Source organism: Centruroides sculpturatus, unplaced genomic scaffold (assembly GCF_000671375.1).
Source record: "Centruroides sculpturatus isolate CEXI.00-Female unplaced genomic scaffold, Cexi_2.0 scaffold490, whole genome shotgun sequence".
Taxonomy (NCBI): domain Eukaryota; kingdom Metazoa; phylum Arthropoda; class Arachnida; order Scorpiones; family Buthidae; genus Centruroides; species Centruroides sculpturatus.
The window spans coordinates 111,675-129,396 of NW_019384667.1; the positions used below are offsets into that span (position 1 = coordinate 111,675).

At 29.0% G+C, this 17,722-nt stretch overlaps 2 protein-coding genes across 4 annotated transcripts in view; one reads left to right on the plus strand and one right to left on the minus strand.

Moving 5' to 3' along the window:
* Positions 1-5,254, minus strand: part of LOC111626674 (coiled-coil domain-containing protein 58-like) — a 47,658-nt gene extending 42,404 nt beyond the window's left edge. Inside the window, exon 1 of the mRNA XM_023370153.1 lies at positions 5,193-5,254. Within this exon, the coding sequence (XP_023225921.1) occupies positions 5,193-5,249 (57 nt within the window). The 5' untranslated portion in view covers positions 5,250-5,254. The remainder of the gene's footprint in view (positions 1-5,192) is intronic.
* A 190-nt stretch (positions 5,255-5,444) lies between these two features.
* LOC111626668 (importin subunit alpha-6-like) overlaps positions 5,445-17,722 on the plus strand; it is a 117,250-nt gene continuing 104,972 nt past the window's right edge. For 2 of the 3 annotated variants that reach the window (XM_023370132.1, XM_023370133.1), the window contains exon 1: positions 5,445-5,584. The gene's annotated coding sequence lies outside the window, so the exon portion shown is untranslated. Of the gene's footprint in view, positions 5,585-11,536; positions 11,637-17,722 lie in introns of those variants that run through there. The other variant, XM_023370130.1, reaches the window with a different exon arrangement.

A 17,722-nucleotide genomic window follows, 5' to 3' on the forward strand; every position in this document is an offset into this window, starting at 1 on the left:
AAACTAGCTTCTGATCAATAGTCATTTCATCCATAATTAATGAAGCATAGCATTCTTCTGCAGATGTAAAATTCTCTTTTTCAGTACGTAACCTTTGCTTTATTAAAGGTGTGATGCCAATTGCACCTGAAGCTTGGCCTACATACTTTGCAAGAGTTGACTTACAAGGCAAACGAAGCAGCTTTCTAACACGAGCATGATCATAACCTTTTGGTGATTTAACATTTCCATAAAATACATTCACGAATTACATCATTACTCCATTTGGGGCAACGTTTATCAAAATTGAGAATCTGGTCTACAAGAAATATTGCTCCAGTGTTTCCAGTTTCAGTTAATGCTGCTATTTTTCTTACTGCTTGAATCAGATTATCTTCTTCGTAGGCCTTCAATTTTAGAGCATTTTTATCATGCTGTGCCTGTAAATCTGCCAATTTTGCATTCTTTCTCCAAAGTGCAGCTTTTAGTTTGTTAATAGTTTTCTTATATTCTGTAACAATTAGTTCCAGGTCATAATTAGTTTGACATGCAGCATTTACCATATTGCTCTTCCTTCCTTCCTCAAAATCAGTATAATTATAAACAGGCCCATCAGTAACTTCAGTGTCTACAGTTGTGCTTTCATGATGAGGACCCTGTTGGTCAACAAGCTTGCTCTTTTTCTGTGGTGGATTTGTACGTACTTCTAAATTCCGTTGCAATGGTGTTCTCTTTGTTTTTTCTGTCTGAGGATGCTTATGTGGGGGATAGTTTGGAAACTGTGAGGGGTATGATGATGAACGTAAAATGCGCCTTTTAGATCCGATTTTATAATCACTTTCTACAAAATGCAGGCTACAGACAACTGACCTGCTACTTGGTATCCACGGCGATACTTTTTTATTTCTTTGTCGTGATATAACATTTAACCACTTCTGTCTCAATTGTTCGTTCGATGGGATTTCATGAAATGTAACTTTTAATCCTTCAGGACAAGTTTTAGATCCAGCATACGATGTGCAAAAAGGCACGCAACAATTTTTAGGCATAATGTGCCTTTACTATTTAAACCACACAATGAATGTATTTATTGTATATCTATATACCAAGCTGCCGTTGAAGAGAAATCTCGTCAACCGTATATAACTCACGAATAAGTATAACTAAATACAACTATAACTATATGTAATTATCACAATTTCATAAAATAGCTATACTCGCACACAAAAGTACAAAACGACCAATTTACTCAACAGACGATTCTCACCGATAACTAGCGCCAAAATCTTTCGCAGCGGCAAAAAATGGAAACAGTGTGAATACGGCAATTTTCCTTACGGCGGATGGCCTTACTAGCGAAGCGATCAAGTGGCCTTGGCAGAACAAACTGGAGGTCCTTACAACACATCCTATGTCTCTAATGTCCAAGCAAAAAGTGAGGTCTTGTTCTACCTTTAGCCCTCAGGCTACCGCCTTTTCTTTGTCTTGAAAATAGGTCACCACCATTTTAACAGGAAAGGGTTAGGGAAGAAGTTTCTGGAAGACGATAGACAAAGGAACTAACAAAGAGAAAAGGGAAACGAATGGAATACTAAGAATAACGTATACAGAATAAGGTGTACGGCCACAGAATCAAGTTTTATTGATAAAGTTTAGTTAAATGATCAATTTATATGTAAATTTGTAGAAATGTGCTGTGATGATGTAATAGCCTCAAAATACATAAAATGCAAATATGTAAAGGCTCTCCCATATAAATACCTCTGGGAGAGCTTTTACATATCCACTTTAACACCGTGCAATACACTGACATTAGAAATCCTGCAGCTGTGGATATCATTATTTAAACAATCTTATTGTTAATTAAATAATCTAAGTTATAATTTTTCATTCTCAGTTACACGACAGCCAAATACGGCACCATTATATGCAAATTCATTTTGGAAGTGATTGGTTAATTTAGAAGTTTTTTTTGGTGTAAAGAAATTGAATGTTTTGCAACATTTTGATTAAGACAGAAATCACCTTACTGATATAAACCTGCCAACCTATCCTAACAAAACCAAATTATCTTTAATGATGTCAATGTCAGTAGATATGAATGACAGATTTATATCTAAACTGATCTACTTCCAGACATGAGTGTATTAAATTTTAATTTATAGATTTACTTATCAGAAGTTAACAGAAATGAGAAATTTCACAAAGTTTTTAAAAATTTACAACTATTTGCAAAAATTTATAACTTTTTAAATACAATTCTTAATCCAGATATTATTGAGTCAAACATTATCTACAAAAAATATGCTACATTTGGTCAATAAACTTTCATGTCAAATATTTATAAATCATCATCAATAAATATTTAAGCAATGACATTTATTTTCTTAAAGCAAATAACAATTGTTAATTATTCAATAGAGAAACATTTCCAGACTCTTAGTTTTAGAAGTTTAATTATTATTACAGATGATATAGCTCATTTCTAAATTTTATATACTTTGTTCAGTTTATAATTACTTTATATTACTAATGAATATATTAATATTGCATGAATTTATATGCAAAACTTTAAATCTAAATTTCATATATTAATTTCCATGAAAATAGGTCCAATTTAAAAAGGTATTTGTAAGAATTTTATTTATAACTCCATTAATTAAGACTTTTTTTAACACTGAATATGTCAGTGACATGCATGTATTTCATATGAAATAGACTGTCATTGGTTTGCTTGCTACTTAGAGATATCAATTTATTTGAATGTGGAACTAAAGATCTTAAAAATAATTGTTTAAATGTAAATGCTTCTTTAATATTAGAGTCAATTTTTTTACTGTATTTAATAACTTTAAGAATGTATTTATTATCAAAACCAAATGATCTGCCAGCATTTTATTGGGCTATCTTAAGTTTAATTAATTAGACTTAAAACAGTCTAATAAAACTCAGGCAGATTGTTTGATTATGATGATAATTTGGGTTAGGGGTTATCACATATATATGTATGTATGTATGTATGTATTTTAAAAATTCTAAATAAAATCTACAAGACTTTCTTGTAAACTATGTTCATTTTACATGGGGCCCAACAGTGGCTGAGTGGATAATACCCGTGTTCTGGTAGTTGGTTGTGGGTTTGTGCATGATCAATCAGCTGGATGTGTGGAGTTTTTTGCACTTTCTTCATGTTACTAACACTTAATTAATACCAGTTTCCCATAGTAGTCCTCCTGGGAGACAGTTCCATCATCCATGTGTCCCTTTTCCCATTAATCCAAAACATTTTATGTATTATTCCTGAAAACAAACATTATTTACTCAAAAACACTAACACACCATTAAAATATTAAAGGCTTTTTAAATTCCAAGAAAGCAATTTTATGTGTAGTTTAATTACATTTGTGGAAGTGTAAAACATGTTAACATTTGCCATTTTAATTTATTTTTAAAACATGATTAGTATCTCAGTTAAAGCAAAGTAATTAACAATTTTATTATATATCTAACTAAAAATAACTTAGACAGTAGTGTAATTAGAACCAATATTAAGTGGGGGCCAAAATTAGAATATGCAAACCTTCATTCATTCATTCCCATACTACTAGTGCTGTGGATATAAAAAACAGACCTTTAACAATCCAGAAAATAAAATTTACTAAATTAAAAACATTAACTGAAGAAGATCAGTTAAAAAAGTTGAAAATGTTTTTAATTTCGTAAATTTTATTTGCTGGATTGTTAAAAGTGTGTTTTTTTATAATATTTAGTTATCTGGTGCATACATTTTTTAAGTGCTGTGGATGAAGAGTAAACTCTGATATTGCAATACAGTACATATGTAGAAATGTTTGTCACATTCAAATTCTTTCCTGTACTTATTTGATTTTTTCTCATTTATTTATTTATAATGGTAAGTGGACACAGGTCCTTTCCCTGGTTACGCTACAGAATTTAGAATTAGATGCTTCTATACATTAATAAACCAGCAATGAGTTGCTCAACTTTGCTGGCAACATTTAAAATTTTGGTAGCATTACCTGTTATCATATTTTATTAAAACACTTTTTATATTTTTAACGATCTATTATAAAATGGCAAAATGCTTCATTTTGAGAGTAGGGATGGGTTTTATAAAAAGTTGTAAATGCTAATGAGTAAAAGCGCCATTAAATCCGATCCTACTGGAGATAAGCACGACTCACATTATCTCCCACCCGTTGATCTTTAACCATCAAAAGTTAACAGCATCGATCCCCCTAATAAGCAAACNGGATGAGTTTTATAAAAAATTTTAAATGCTGATAATGAGTAAAATCAACTTTAAGTCCGACCCTACTAGAAATACACAAGACCCCTTTATCTCCCCATCCCCTCGATTTTTAACCATCAAAATTTAATAGCATCGATCCCACTAATACACAAACCTCCATGCAAGATTTCAGAAATTTTTGACAAAAAGCACATAAGTTATTAAGCTTCAAACAGGGTGAACAAAATTGTGTCACACGCACTAACATCCATACATACAGAAATTACCCCCAAATTTTTTTTCATCTTTCAAGGTGTCCTAAGTCCAAAAAATGTAAAAATCTGGGGGGGTATTTTTTGCCGTATCACCATACTTTCCTCTATATAACAGCCGGGAAAATAAAAAATTAGAGTGCCTTTTTAATGCCAACAGGTAAAAAAAACAAAAAAAATAATTTTTAGATTGTTACATGCTTAAATCCTTTTCAATTAAAATATATTGTTAGTTTAATCAATGATATAAGTGATATTACATATTAAATATTTAATTTCCATTAATTTATATACAGTAAAAATCTCTTTTACTCAGAACAATGCATCATAATCTTAATAACTGATTCTTTTTACAATGAAGTTGCTAAAAAATGTTCAACTCATTAAAATGGTAAAATTGCAGTTGAAAGAGATTTTGACCCCCAAATAATCCTATGGTCATGGTCTACAATTATGACAATACATTAAAGATGTTCTCATATAAAATAGATAATACATTAAATGATACACAGCTGTAATCATATAAAATAGACCATATAGAGCTGTACCATACATTACCATACCATACATTAAAAATATACTCATATTTCTATTTTTTTTCGCTCGATCTTAAACAAGAACACTTCATTAACACGTAAAATAAACCTAAACTCTCTAAACTAGACATAAACACGAATAAAAGTAATAACCTGAAATGCTAAAAAGTCATCACATGTCGGAATGGGATCCATCATGGAAGCGGCCATATTTATTAATCATCAAATCTTTAAGTTTAAATTTAAATCTAACATTTAAATCATCCGCATCATTTTATTTTAAATAAAAGTATAAATTAAATAAAATAAAGTTAAATAAAATTAATTTCGTATAAATTTCTAATAATTACTAACGTTAATAAGTTAAAATTAATTATCGTTCACTTCCGATTACGAAACTTTCACCGTGTCAATTACGACATATGACAATTTCCCTAACCGTGGAACATCAGTTTTTCTGAGTTGTGATGTTCTTCTGACTGATTTTTTCGGAAATTTAACTTCGTTTTAAGGTTAAAAATCGATTAAACCGTCAAAAGATAAACGTAAGTCGACAAAGAAATCATTTATTTATTTAATAATTAATTTTTTTTAGCTGTTGACTGCGTTTGATTCGATCAATTTCCTACCCGTGGACGAATGTTCGATTCGTTTTCACTGCAGTGTTTACAAAATATCAAATTTCTAATTTCTAAACCGAAGTTTCGGATTTATATTATATTTATACTAGAAATGAATTACGTAGGAGTGACGTAACAGCATTAAAAGTGTCAATATCACTTTACACGCTTTCAATATCTTGATTTGGAAGTTGACCCATTCTACATCTTCAATGAGTGCATATCATGTGTAAATTAAATGATATTAATGAAAATTTATTAAATTAACACAAAAAAAATACTTCTGGTCAGCCTTTATTGTTATATATATATATATATTGCAGCTACAGTTATTTATTTATTTATTATTATTTTTTTTTAATGGCTGCACATTATGTGTAAATGTGTGTAAAAATTGAAATTTTTAGTAAATTTTGTGTAAAATATTTTAAATTTTATGATTATTTATACACGATATGTAAGAATTAAAAAAAAAAAAAAATCTGAAGATGCAAAATACGGGGGGTGTAAAAGTAGGTATACGGTTGTTATTATGGAAAAAAAAACATGCAGGGAGAAAATAGGAAGAAAAAACATTTATTCTTATGTACAAATTACATCACAAATAAGGAATACGAACTGATAAAAGATAATAAAAATAATAATAATGAACACCGAACATTTGTATTTCTCAGATTCTCGACTGTATACCTACTTTTGCATCCCCCCGTATATATTAAAGGTCCTGCAGAACTATTTTAATGGTAATCTTGTCTTATTTATTTAATTTTTAATTAAGTAAGAAAAGATTTACAGTCCTGCACAACCGTTAATTTTATTATATAATCAAAATGGGTTGATAATAATATGCACAGAGCCCAAACAGTTAGGAGTCGAAAGCTGAAATTTGGTATACAGTTAGGGTATGTCATAAGAACGTACACTAAGAAAGGATTTTTCGAAATTCCTCCTCGCGGGAAGAGGGAGAAGATTAAGTTTTACTCTGAAGAACTTGGCTTCTACTGTACTATTTTAGGTATGGCTTTTTGCATTTTTGCTGGAAATTGAACATATTCTTAGACTTGCCTAAAAATTCTCTAATTAGCCTCGGAATAGGAGGACCTAATTCTTGCATCCCGTGAAAATGGGTAAGATCGGCTATAATCTAATAATCTTAATCTTTGCTATCATTACTTTTTGCCTGAGCAACTCTTGGCTCATCTGCTAGTATATATATATATATTTTTAACTTTAATTTTTAAATGCCTGTATATCATGAGTAAATTTGTGTAAAAATTAAGATATTTTTATTAAAATTGATAAAAATTTACTAAATATCTAATTCTTACACAATTAAAAAATGAAGATGTTATATATAAGCAATATTAAAGACTGTGTGGGACTTATAATGGTTGTCTTATGTAATTAAAAAAGCTGATAAGTTTAATTGTTTTTTATTAAATAAGACAGGATTACCATTAAAAATACTCATGTGCAGCCTTTATTATATATTTTGCAGCTTCAGTTTTTTTTAATAGCTATGTATTATGTGTAAATAAGTGTAAAATTTATAATATTTAGTAAATTTTTAGTAAAAGATATTTTAATTTTTATTCCTGACTTTTATTTTTTATTTATTTATACCTGATATGCAGGCATTTAAATAAAACTGTAATCTAATTAGTCAATATTCTGGAACAGTTCGCAATTGATGCTGACACAAAAAACATCTTACGTACTAACTCCAGCACCTTATAATAGAAATTATGAATATTTTCAGCCACATTAAGAGGCTTTCCTCAGGTAAAAAACAATTTCGCAGATAGAATATTCAAAAATGGAGAAATATTCAAAACTGAATGTGGCGCAATTTGAAATTTTCTGTTTATAACGTTATCTGTTTTTTGAATATTCTGTCTGTGGAACAGCTTTTTTACTCGAGGAAATTTTTTCAATGCAGCTGAAAAGGTTCGTAATTTCTATTAAAGGTTGCTGGAGTAAGTATGTAAGGTGTTTTTATGTGTCGGTGTCAATTTTAAAACTAATATACAAGCTGTATTAAAAAAAATGATAAATTTAATTATTATTTTTTATTATTATTAAATAAAACAGGATTACCATTAAAATATTTCTGTGGAGGCTTTATTATATATTTTGCAGCTTTATTTATTTTTTAACAGTTGCATATAAAATTAAGATATTTTTGTTAAAATTGATAAAAATTTATTGAATATTTTAATTTTTACATTTTTATTTACACAATACACAAGAATTTAAAAAACAAAGCTGCAATGTAAAGGCTATATTAAAGGTTGCACAGTTATTTTTAATGGCAATCTTGTCTTATTCAAGAAAAAAATTGTGAATTTTAACCAATTATACTTAATTTTTTATTAAATAAGATGACCACTAAAAATACTTTAAAAAACTTTAATACATTAATATATTGCAGCTTTAGTGTTTTCAATGTCTGTACACTGTGTGAATAACCATAAAAATTTTGATTAAAATTGATCAGTAAATTATTTTATATATTATTAATATTTTATTAAACAGAATAGATTTTAACTAAAAGTAAGTTTTTTACTGTCTTTAATGAACATTTGCAGTTTTAAGTTTTTAATGTCTGCACTTCATGCGTAAATAAATGTTAAAAGTTAAAAATATTTAATCGAATTAATGCTTAACATGCTTGATTAACATTTAATAATTTTTTTAAAAATTTTTATTAAATAGAAGAACGTACAAAATTATTTTTACTTATAATGTCTAATGTATATGTTACAACTACGGTATTTTCAATATGTATATATACAGTATCATATAAATAACCATAAAAATTCAATTAAAATTGATAACTAATTAAATTATTAATTTTTTTTATTAAATGGAACAGATTATAACTAAAAATAAGTTGTTTTTAAGTCTTTAATATGTATTTTGCAGCTTTTTTTTTTAATATGTATAAATTGTTGTAACTAACTGTAAAAATTAAAATAATTTAATTAAAATTGATACATAAAATTATTTAATTGATTAACATTTAATAAATTTTTTTATTAAATGGAAGAAAAATGTACAAAATAATTTCTATTTATAGTATTTAATGTATATGTTACAACCTTGGTGTTTTGAATGTCTGCAATTTCGTGTAAATAACTATCAAAATTTTGATTTATAAACTGATAGCAATAGTAGTTTAACTCGTGACGGGACTCTTATTGAGTAAATAAACTAAGAAAAAATCAAATAAGTATGAGGAAAAAGACTTCAATGCAACAAACACGCTTATACGTATGAATATACATTATCTAAGTTTAATCTTCATGCACAGCACTAGTAGCTAAATCTATAGTAATACAGGGACAAATGTAGGTTTTTACGTTCAACTTTGTCTCCCTAAAATCGGTTCTAGTTATCGATTCTAATAATCTGTTCTGATTAACAAAAATTAATAAATTATTAAAAAGTTCTGTAGAGTTTTTAATGTGGTTTAATTTTTTTAAATACCTATAAATTGTGTGTAAATAAATGTAAAAATTGAATTATTTTGATTAAAATTGATATACAAAAGTATTTAATTCATCAACATTCACTTTACAAATTACAACATTCAAATTACTTTTTGTACCATTGCCATTTTACTTTTTTGATGTCCGTGTATCATGTAATTTAACTGTAAAATTTCTAATATTTGGTTGGAAATGACAGTTAATTAAATTATTTTATGTAACATTATGTTACTAAATACAAAATGATTAACTAAAATTAGTGTTTTGCAATCTTTAATGACATTTTTTTTTTTTTGATTTTACATCATCTAAAAATTGAAATATTTTAGATCCATGTATAAAATTATATAATTTATTAAATACAATAGATTATAACTAAATGTAGTTTTGAAAGATCTTTAATGAATATTTTACAAGTTTAGTTTTATCTCTCTCTCTCTCTCTCTATATCAATGTATAAATAATTATAAAAGTGAAATATTTTAATTAAAATTGAATAACATTTCTACTTTTATTAAATAGAAAAATACTGTATGAATCTATTTTAGTTATTATCTCTAGTGAATATTTTTCAGTTTTTGACTTTGACCAGTTTTTTTTTTTTTTTTAATGATTAAGATTGCCTTAGTTCTAATAATAATAATCATTGATATTTGATGATATATAAATTAATTCTTTTATAATGATTTTCTGGTATTTTGAAATTCTTTATTCTGTGCTTCAATTTGTGTAATTTATTTGAATTCATAGGCAAGTATTCCATTATATGTTCTAAACAACATATCCTGAAATGGCTGTTTATATAGCTGAAAACGTTAGATTAAACAATCACTTTTGCTGGTAAAGGTTTGAAAGTGGTTAAAGAAATTGGAACAAGTTTGCATGATATATTATATAAATTAATAGCTTAATTAACTTACTGATTATGTATGATAAGTGAATCAGTTTACATACATACATCCATATGAAATATTGATTAAAAATTAAGTTATGAATGAGATAGTTGAGACCTTATCAGAGCTTAGACCATTCCCACAGGAGTAAAAAAAGTCAAAGGAACCGATGGTCTACGGGTCATCCTTTGTGAGATAGTCTCTCTCGAGACCAGCCTGCTTGTTAAACTTGCAATAGGATACAGCGTCACTTCGATTGCACCCCAGAAGTAGTTGGTGCAATGGCATTTCTCATGTTTTGTGAGCTTTCAGCTGTCTCTAGTAAAGTGGTAAATGTTTTGTTTTGAGAAATAGTTCTGGATTTTTCACTTTTAAATTTTATTCCATTTTTGATGGTCTTCAAAATTCTGATAGGCTGGGCGGGATTATATCTCACGAAATGTCATGTGTAGACCATTGGTTTCTTTAACTTTTTTTTAACTCTATGGAGATGATCTACGGTTCTAATAAGGTCCCACTGCCTCATTCAGCGCTGCATTTTCACCAAAATATTAATATCAGTTAGTTAATATTTCATAGTTAAAGTTTTTGATATTAAAAAAAAATTAAATAAGAATATTTGGAGTGATTTAACGTGTTTTATTGATAAAACATGTTCTAATCTAATTAAATGAAATATTGTTTTGTAATAAGTTTGTTTTTTATTCATTCAAAATACATGTGTCTGTATTTGACATTGTATACATGTGTCTGTAGAAATATGATCTTGAATATATGCAAAATTATACATTTCCCAATAGTAGAATTTTATATAAGTTAATTTCAAAACTAATTTATATGAAGGTATCTATAGCTTTAACAGAGTGCAGTATATAATATCTACGATATGATAATCATATGTAAAATTAAGTAATATAATACAAAATTGTTGTATAGAAATATATCTTTAAACATGTAAATTTGGGTTAACAATTTGCATTTAGGGCATAAACTGTAACAGTTGCGCATAAAGTATGAAATACACATTGATGTATGCATATTTCATGATTGCTTAGGTCAGTTGACCTTGCAGTTTCTTAGTAATACTGTCCTTGTATAAGCTACCCGATTCTTTGTATCTATGCTGCAGCTGATTTTGGGATTAATCTAATTAAAATATTAATTTTTTAATATACTAATTAGTTAATGTTGTTAAATTATAGTAATATGGATCAAGATACTGACTAATAATTTGTCAAATCATTATTTAATTTAACCTGATGAAATTCTGAAGATAAATTTTTTTTATCTTTATATACAGCTTCTGACAAATAATAATAACAATAATAATTAAACCTTTAGAGAATTATGAAGTATCTAATGCTGATTGTTGAATAAGAGGAGGAAACTATTGATTAAATTGGTATAGCAAGTTAGAATGACAGATCACGGAACTGAATTCCATTACTATATTACACTTAAATGATTTTTTGTATAGTTTCGTAATCACTTAAAAACAAAACTGTAACATTAAAGTAGTTACAGTTCTCGGATAATTGTACGAACGTAATGAACTCTAATCATCGTTAATTATCACACATTTTAAATACACAGGTACAATTTTACATCTTTATTATATAGCCATTCTCCTTTATGTTTCCGTATGTATTTTTTTCATACAGTACATTTTATAAAGTTTTTTATATTTGAAAGTATTTTTAAAAATTAAAAAAAAAGTTAATTTTTATGCTACTAAGGATAAAACAAAGACATTGATTTAGGAAAATGAAATTAAAGTAAGTTTTTGATGATCTTTATCCGCATCAAATCTCTTATATCTAGTATTATTCTCTAATAATTAATTAAGATAAGGGAATTATGTTTTCTATTGCTGTTTTTTACTGTGTCTGATAAAATGTTCATCTCGTGAGACAAGTCTTTTGTCTGATAATGTTGAAGAATAGTCTTTGCTAACACGAAGCTTAAGTATAAGCTAAGTATTTCCAGTGTTCTTAGGCTATAATTTGACTTAGGCTTTATTTATATCTAAAAACGTAGTAATATTTGGCTTATGTTTAAATATATTTTGTGCTCTAATATGATATTTATCTGTTTGATAAAGTTTTGTATCATGTATATATGATATTTGTATGATTTACCGGATAGGAATCACTCTGACTAGGATTGTCAGTACATAATAACTGGTAACTTTTTCTGTAAGAAGTTTTTAATTATATATTGTTAATCTATGATAACATCATCCTGCTTAAAATCTGTTCTTTCAAAAAGTTGCAATTAGTAATCTTAAAGATATTTCTCTATGATATGATTAGGCAATTATTCAACTTGCATTGCTTTTTTTTTTTAATAGAATTTTTTTATTTGAAATATGCAATAAAATACAGACGTGAACAGGCTGTAAAGAGCTTATATGGGCACTGGTCTCTCCTTTTTTCGAAGAAATGAAATATGTTATTTTTCTAATTTATCTTTATGTTAAAGAAGAAATGAAAATTTAATTTAAGCAAAGGTGCTTGTATACAGAATAACTTAGTATATATTGCATTAATGTCTCTTTATAAAAAAATCCATTTAAATTTTAGTCATCAGCATTCAAAACTGTATTCATGAATATAAATATATGTTTCTGATGAATGTATAGAGATTTTTGTAATTATCATTGTTTTTCTGTAATATCAGGAAAGATTCCTTATTTTGGTGGTCTAAGGTACTTTGCGAGGATTGTCAAGTAAAGTTGCGCAGTTTGCAGTCTTGCTTTAACTGTGGCTATGTTTATGATTCTAGTTAGTTCTGTTGAGGCTCTACTCGGCCCTCTACTCTTTCCTTTACATTCAGATTGAAGCAAGGATAGCCTTTATAGTCTGAAGTATAACAATCAATTAAAATATTTTACTGATCATTTGCATCATCTGCTTAGAGGCACATTGTAAAAAGACATCTTTTTGATGGGTTTTGACAAAATCTCACCTCACTTTTATACTTTCCCTAACTCTGTTATATATAAGAGGGAAAGTGTGGTGATCAGTTAAAAAATGACCTCCAAAATTTTTGCATTTTTGGACTCTGGGGGACTTTGAACTGTTGAGAAATGCAAAAAAATTTGGGGGTTTTTTTCTGTATGTATGGATGTTAGTGTGTGTGGGTGGCATGATTTTCTTTACTCTCTTTGAAGCTTAATAACTCCTGTGCTTTTTGTCGAAAATTTTGAAATTTTGTCGGGCGGTTTGTATATAAGGGGCATTGATTCTATTAAATTTTGGTGGTCAAAGGTTGAGATGTAGGGAGATTAAGGAAGATCATGTGTCATATCTCGAGTAGAGTTGTGGATTTAATGACGAATTTACTTTATTAGCATTTACAATATTCTATAAAACTCATCCCTACCCTCAAAATTAAACTTTTTTCCATTTTATAATAAGATGTTCATTATTAGCATTTACAATATTCTATAAAACTCATCCCTACCCTCAAAATTAAACTTTTTTCCATTTTATAATAATTAAAAATATAAAACTTTTAAAATAGAATGTGATAACAGATGACGTCACCAAAATTTTAATGTTGCCAGGAAAGTTAAGCAACTTGTTACTGGATTTTTTAAAAAATCTTTATATTAAATAAGAGATCTTTCATAGATTTATCATTTACTAATATGCTGAAGTTTGGTTGACGCTTTCCTCCCTGCTATAGTGCTTTAGTATAGCTGTTACAGTATAGGAAGCACTACAGTAGTAAAAAAACCAAAAATCTTCAGAGATTGGTTGACCAAGTATTTTAGATCTCGTATGTCATTATCCAATGCTCCTATTGTTGACCTGAGCAAACACATGACGACTTGTTTTCTTAGTACCTGTAAAATGAAAACAGTCAAAAAATGAAATGAAACTGAAAAAATGACTAATCAGAGGATGAAATTTTAAAATCTGTATTTATGCCGATTTACTATATTTCCAGTCTACTACCAAGCAAATCTAGCTAAATAATAACTTCTATGATGTCTGTAAGTGACGTAAATTTACAGTTTCTATCCATAAAAATATTAATTATAATGTAGACTTGATATATAAAACAACAGCAATGAACTAAAATAAACAATGATAATATGCCAAATGACTGCCAGATTAATAAGAGATGACATCTAATGCCTACCTCTAGTACCAAATTATTTAGAATTTAATTAAAAATAACAGTAGTAAAGTAGCCCAATTTAATTTGTCAGTCGTTTGCCGTGTTACTAAAATATTGGGATTTGGGATGTTTATATTTGTAAACAACAACAAATATTCCAAAATAAACAATTTCAGTTTACTCTGAAGCATTATAAATGAATAATTATATCAGCAATTCTAGAGATGTCTACACACGAGAAACAGTTAGCTGTATAGTAAAATGAAATGGACACTTGTATGTAGCATGGAGATTGGGCAGAAGCAGGTTGCTCCCATTTCCATACTACATATTGCAATTGGATCAAAAGTGTAATAAAGATCTTAGAAAACTCATTATTTTATTTTATTAAGGAACTGAATGAGAGATGACTGTTTCTTGAATAAGAAAAAATAATGGACTTGAAAATGTGCTGTTGCACAGTGTCAATAGTCAGCTCATTGTCCACTATTGAAACATAACAGCAGGAGAAAATCTAGGAACGAGACAAGTTTTCTAGAGTACCCAATTGATCTTCTAATCAAGCTTCTATTTTAAACAAGTATCTTTTCTAAACCTGCAGAGAGTGAATATGTAAATGTAAATTCTTCAATCCTTTTGACTTCTGCTGTACAGTTTACTGTCTGTCTGCTTTGGTTCCTAGACCAAGAATGTTCCTTTTTGTCTTTGGTGTAATTGTGGGAGCCTCATTTTTCAAGTCATTTACCCATGAAAATAATTCTTTTGTTCTCTAATTTCTTTTGACCTGGGGCAAAACAGGTGGCCATGTATCTCAATTTACTGTCCTAAATACATAATCATGTTAACACAGATAAACTAGTCTCTCTAGTTAATCTGCTGAATTAGTCATTTGACTTTATCCACTGTTAAAGACATTGATTAATTGTGTGTGTAATCTAATATAGAAGGATTATCATACAATTCAATTATACATACCTGTATCCTTTACCACTGATTCTCAATATATTCTGGGTAGAAACCACAGTGAGATTGAAAATCCTTTTCCACAAATCAGAGTTAAAAGATTTGAATCTAGTTGATTACAAGAATTCAATACCTCATATTGTTGTCACATATATCATAAAAAAGAATAGCATTGGGATTAGACAAAACTCTTAAACAACTACTTTAAATATAGAGGTTCCACAAAATACAGTGGGTGATCAGTTAACAAACAAATTGATAATGAACACTTTTGCAAAAGATTTTTTCAGACAATGAACACAAGAAGAAGTGATGTAAAATAATGAATATCATTTGGTCTTCCCTTGTCTTCAGGCAACAATTTGAAACTTTTCAGGTGTGGGAGATGTCAACATCAATGCTCAACCAGTATATACTGATCGGATAGTATTCTTCCAAACTTTGAAACTCTCCCTTGTAATTCTCGCCTTTATTTTTCTGACAGAAACAATTCTTTTATAGTGTAAACTCTGCTAAGCAGAGTTTACACTATAACGTAAGCAGAGTAACCATAACGGTACATTCGTTGGCTTCAATGGAGATAGATTTTCTTTTCAGCCGCACTTCTTGAACTCTCTATCGACGGTCGACTCTCTTCACGGTTACGTATTGTCTCTCCTTCTGTCCACGGCGTACTCTCTCAAAGAGGGAAAACCAAAACTAAAAAAAATATATATAATACAATAATAGCCACGAAGGGCTACAATAGTACTAATTTGCGAGACTGTCTGGTGAGCACTCGTTAAGTTTTATGTCAGTTTTTATTTTTGAAAGATGAGAGTATAATAGCAAAGGCAGAGAGTGGGCAAATGATGTCTGATGTTGCTGGGTAGTATGGCTTGAACAGGTCTACAGTAGGCCGCAGTTCAGTCTTATCTAAGAAAGATTATCATCAAGAAGACTCAAGCAGCTAAAGGAGTAACAAAAATCACATCTTAGAAATAAAGAACATTGAAGAGCTCATAATGGAACCCGAAACGGATCTGATGACAGAATGCCAAGAACTCTCAGTGAAGAACACCAAGAAACTCGGTGAGATGTTTTCTTCTGAAAAAGAGGATTAATGCCGATATCTTCTATTAAACATCTTCTGACATCCTCCCACTGCTTCAAAACAACAGTCTTAGAATGGCATCCAAACCAGGTTGAGGTTAATAGGCTTGGGGATCTCTACAATTACAATGTTATTAATTACTTCTGAAAAATCTTGAAGAAGAGAGAAAAAGCAATCGACATTAGACAGATTATTTAACCCCCACAAACAAAAACACGACTAATAAAAATGCAAGACTGTGTATATATGTATTTTTATTATTACATATAAATAAACGTAGTAAGAAAGTATATATTTTTGGGGTTCTTCAGAATGAATTAATCAAATTCCCATAAAAACCTGTGGTATATCGATAATCAGTTAATGAACAATTCGAATAGTGAACAAACGGATTATGTTCATTAATTTAACTGATCACCCACTGTAATTGGCAAGCCGAACGTGCAGAAACAAAATATAAACGTAGTATAGTAAAATGGAATACAGTAGAACCTCGATTATCCGGACTAATTGGGGATGAAGGTAGTCCGGATAAGGAAAAATCCGGATAATCGAAACAGATACTTTGTCTTTTAATGATAATACAACACGTTTTCTTTTCGATGACATATCGGTAATATTAAAAGTAAATACTGTATTTAAATCGTGATCAAATTTTCAAGAAACAAACGTTCGTATTGAATTTGGACTACTACTGACCAACGCTAACAGACTACCTATTATTTAAAAGGCCCTCTAATGGCGCAAGAAGACGGATTTTATAAAATAAAAAGCAGTCGAAACTGCATTTTTATGAATAAAAATTTGACAAACTATTTATCGTTTTATGACGACTAAAATTTTTTCGTCGCGTTCGCGGCTTTTAAGTAATGCGTAAACCTTCGAGGCGCGAGGCCCTTCGGACTGCGAGGCATAGGCGGTGGCCCACGTCGTCCATGCCTTACGCCGCCCTTGGTCATAGAAATGATGTAATTTGAATANAATAAAATATAACAGATGGCACCAAATGCAGTTTTTAATGTTGCCAGGAAAGTTAAGCGACTTGTTACTGGATTTTTTAAAAAATCTTTATATTAAATAAGAGATCTTTCATAGATTTATCATTTACTAATATGCTGAAGTTTGGTTGACGCTTTCCTCCCTGCTATAGTGCTTTAGTATAGCTGTTACAGTATAGGAAGCACTACAGTAGTAAAAAAACCAAAAATCTTCAGAGATTGGTTGACCAAGTATTTTAGATCTCGTATGTCATTATCCAATGCTCCTATTGTTGACCTGAGCAAACACATGACGACTTGTTTTCTTAGTACCTGTAAAATGAAAACAGTCAAAAAATGAAATGAAACTGAAAAAATGACTAATCAGAGGATGAAATTTTAAAATCTATTTATGCCGATTTACTATATTTCCAGTCTACTACCAAGCAAATCTAGCTAAATAATAACTTCTATGATGTCTGTAAGTGACGTAAATTTACAGTTTCTATCCATAAAAA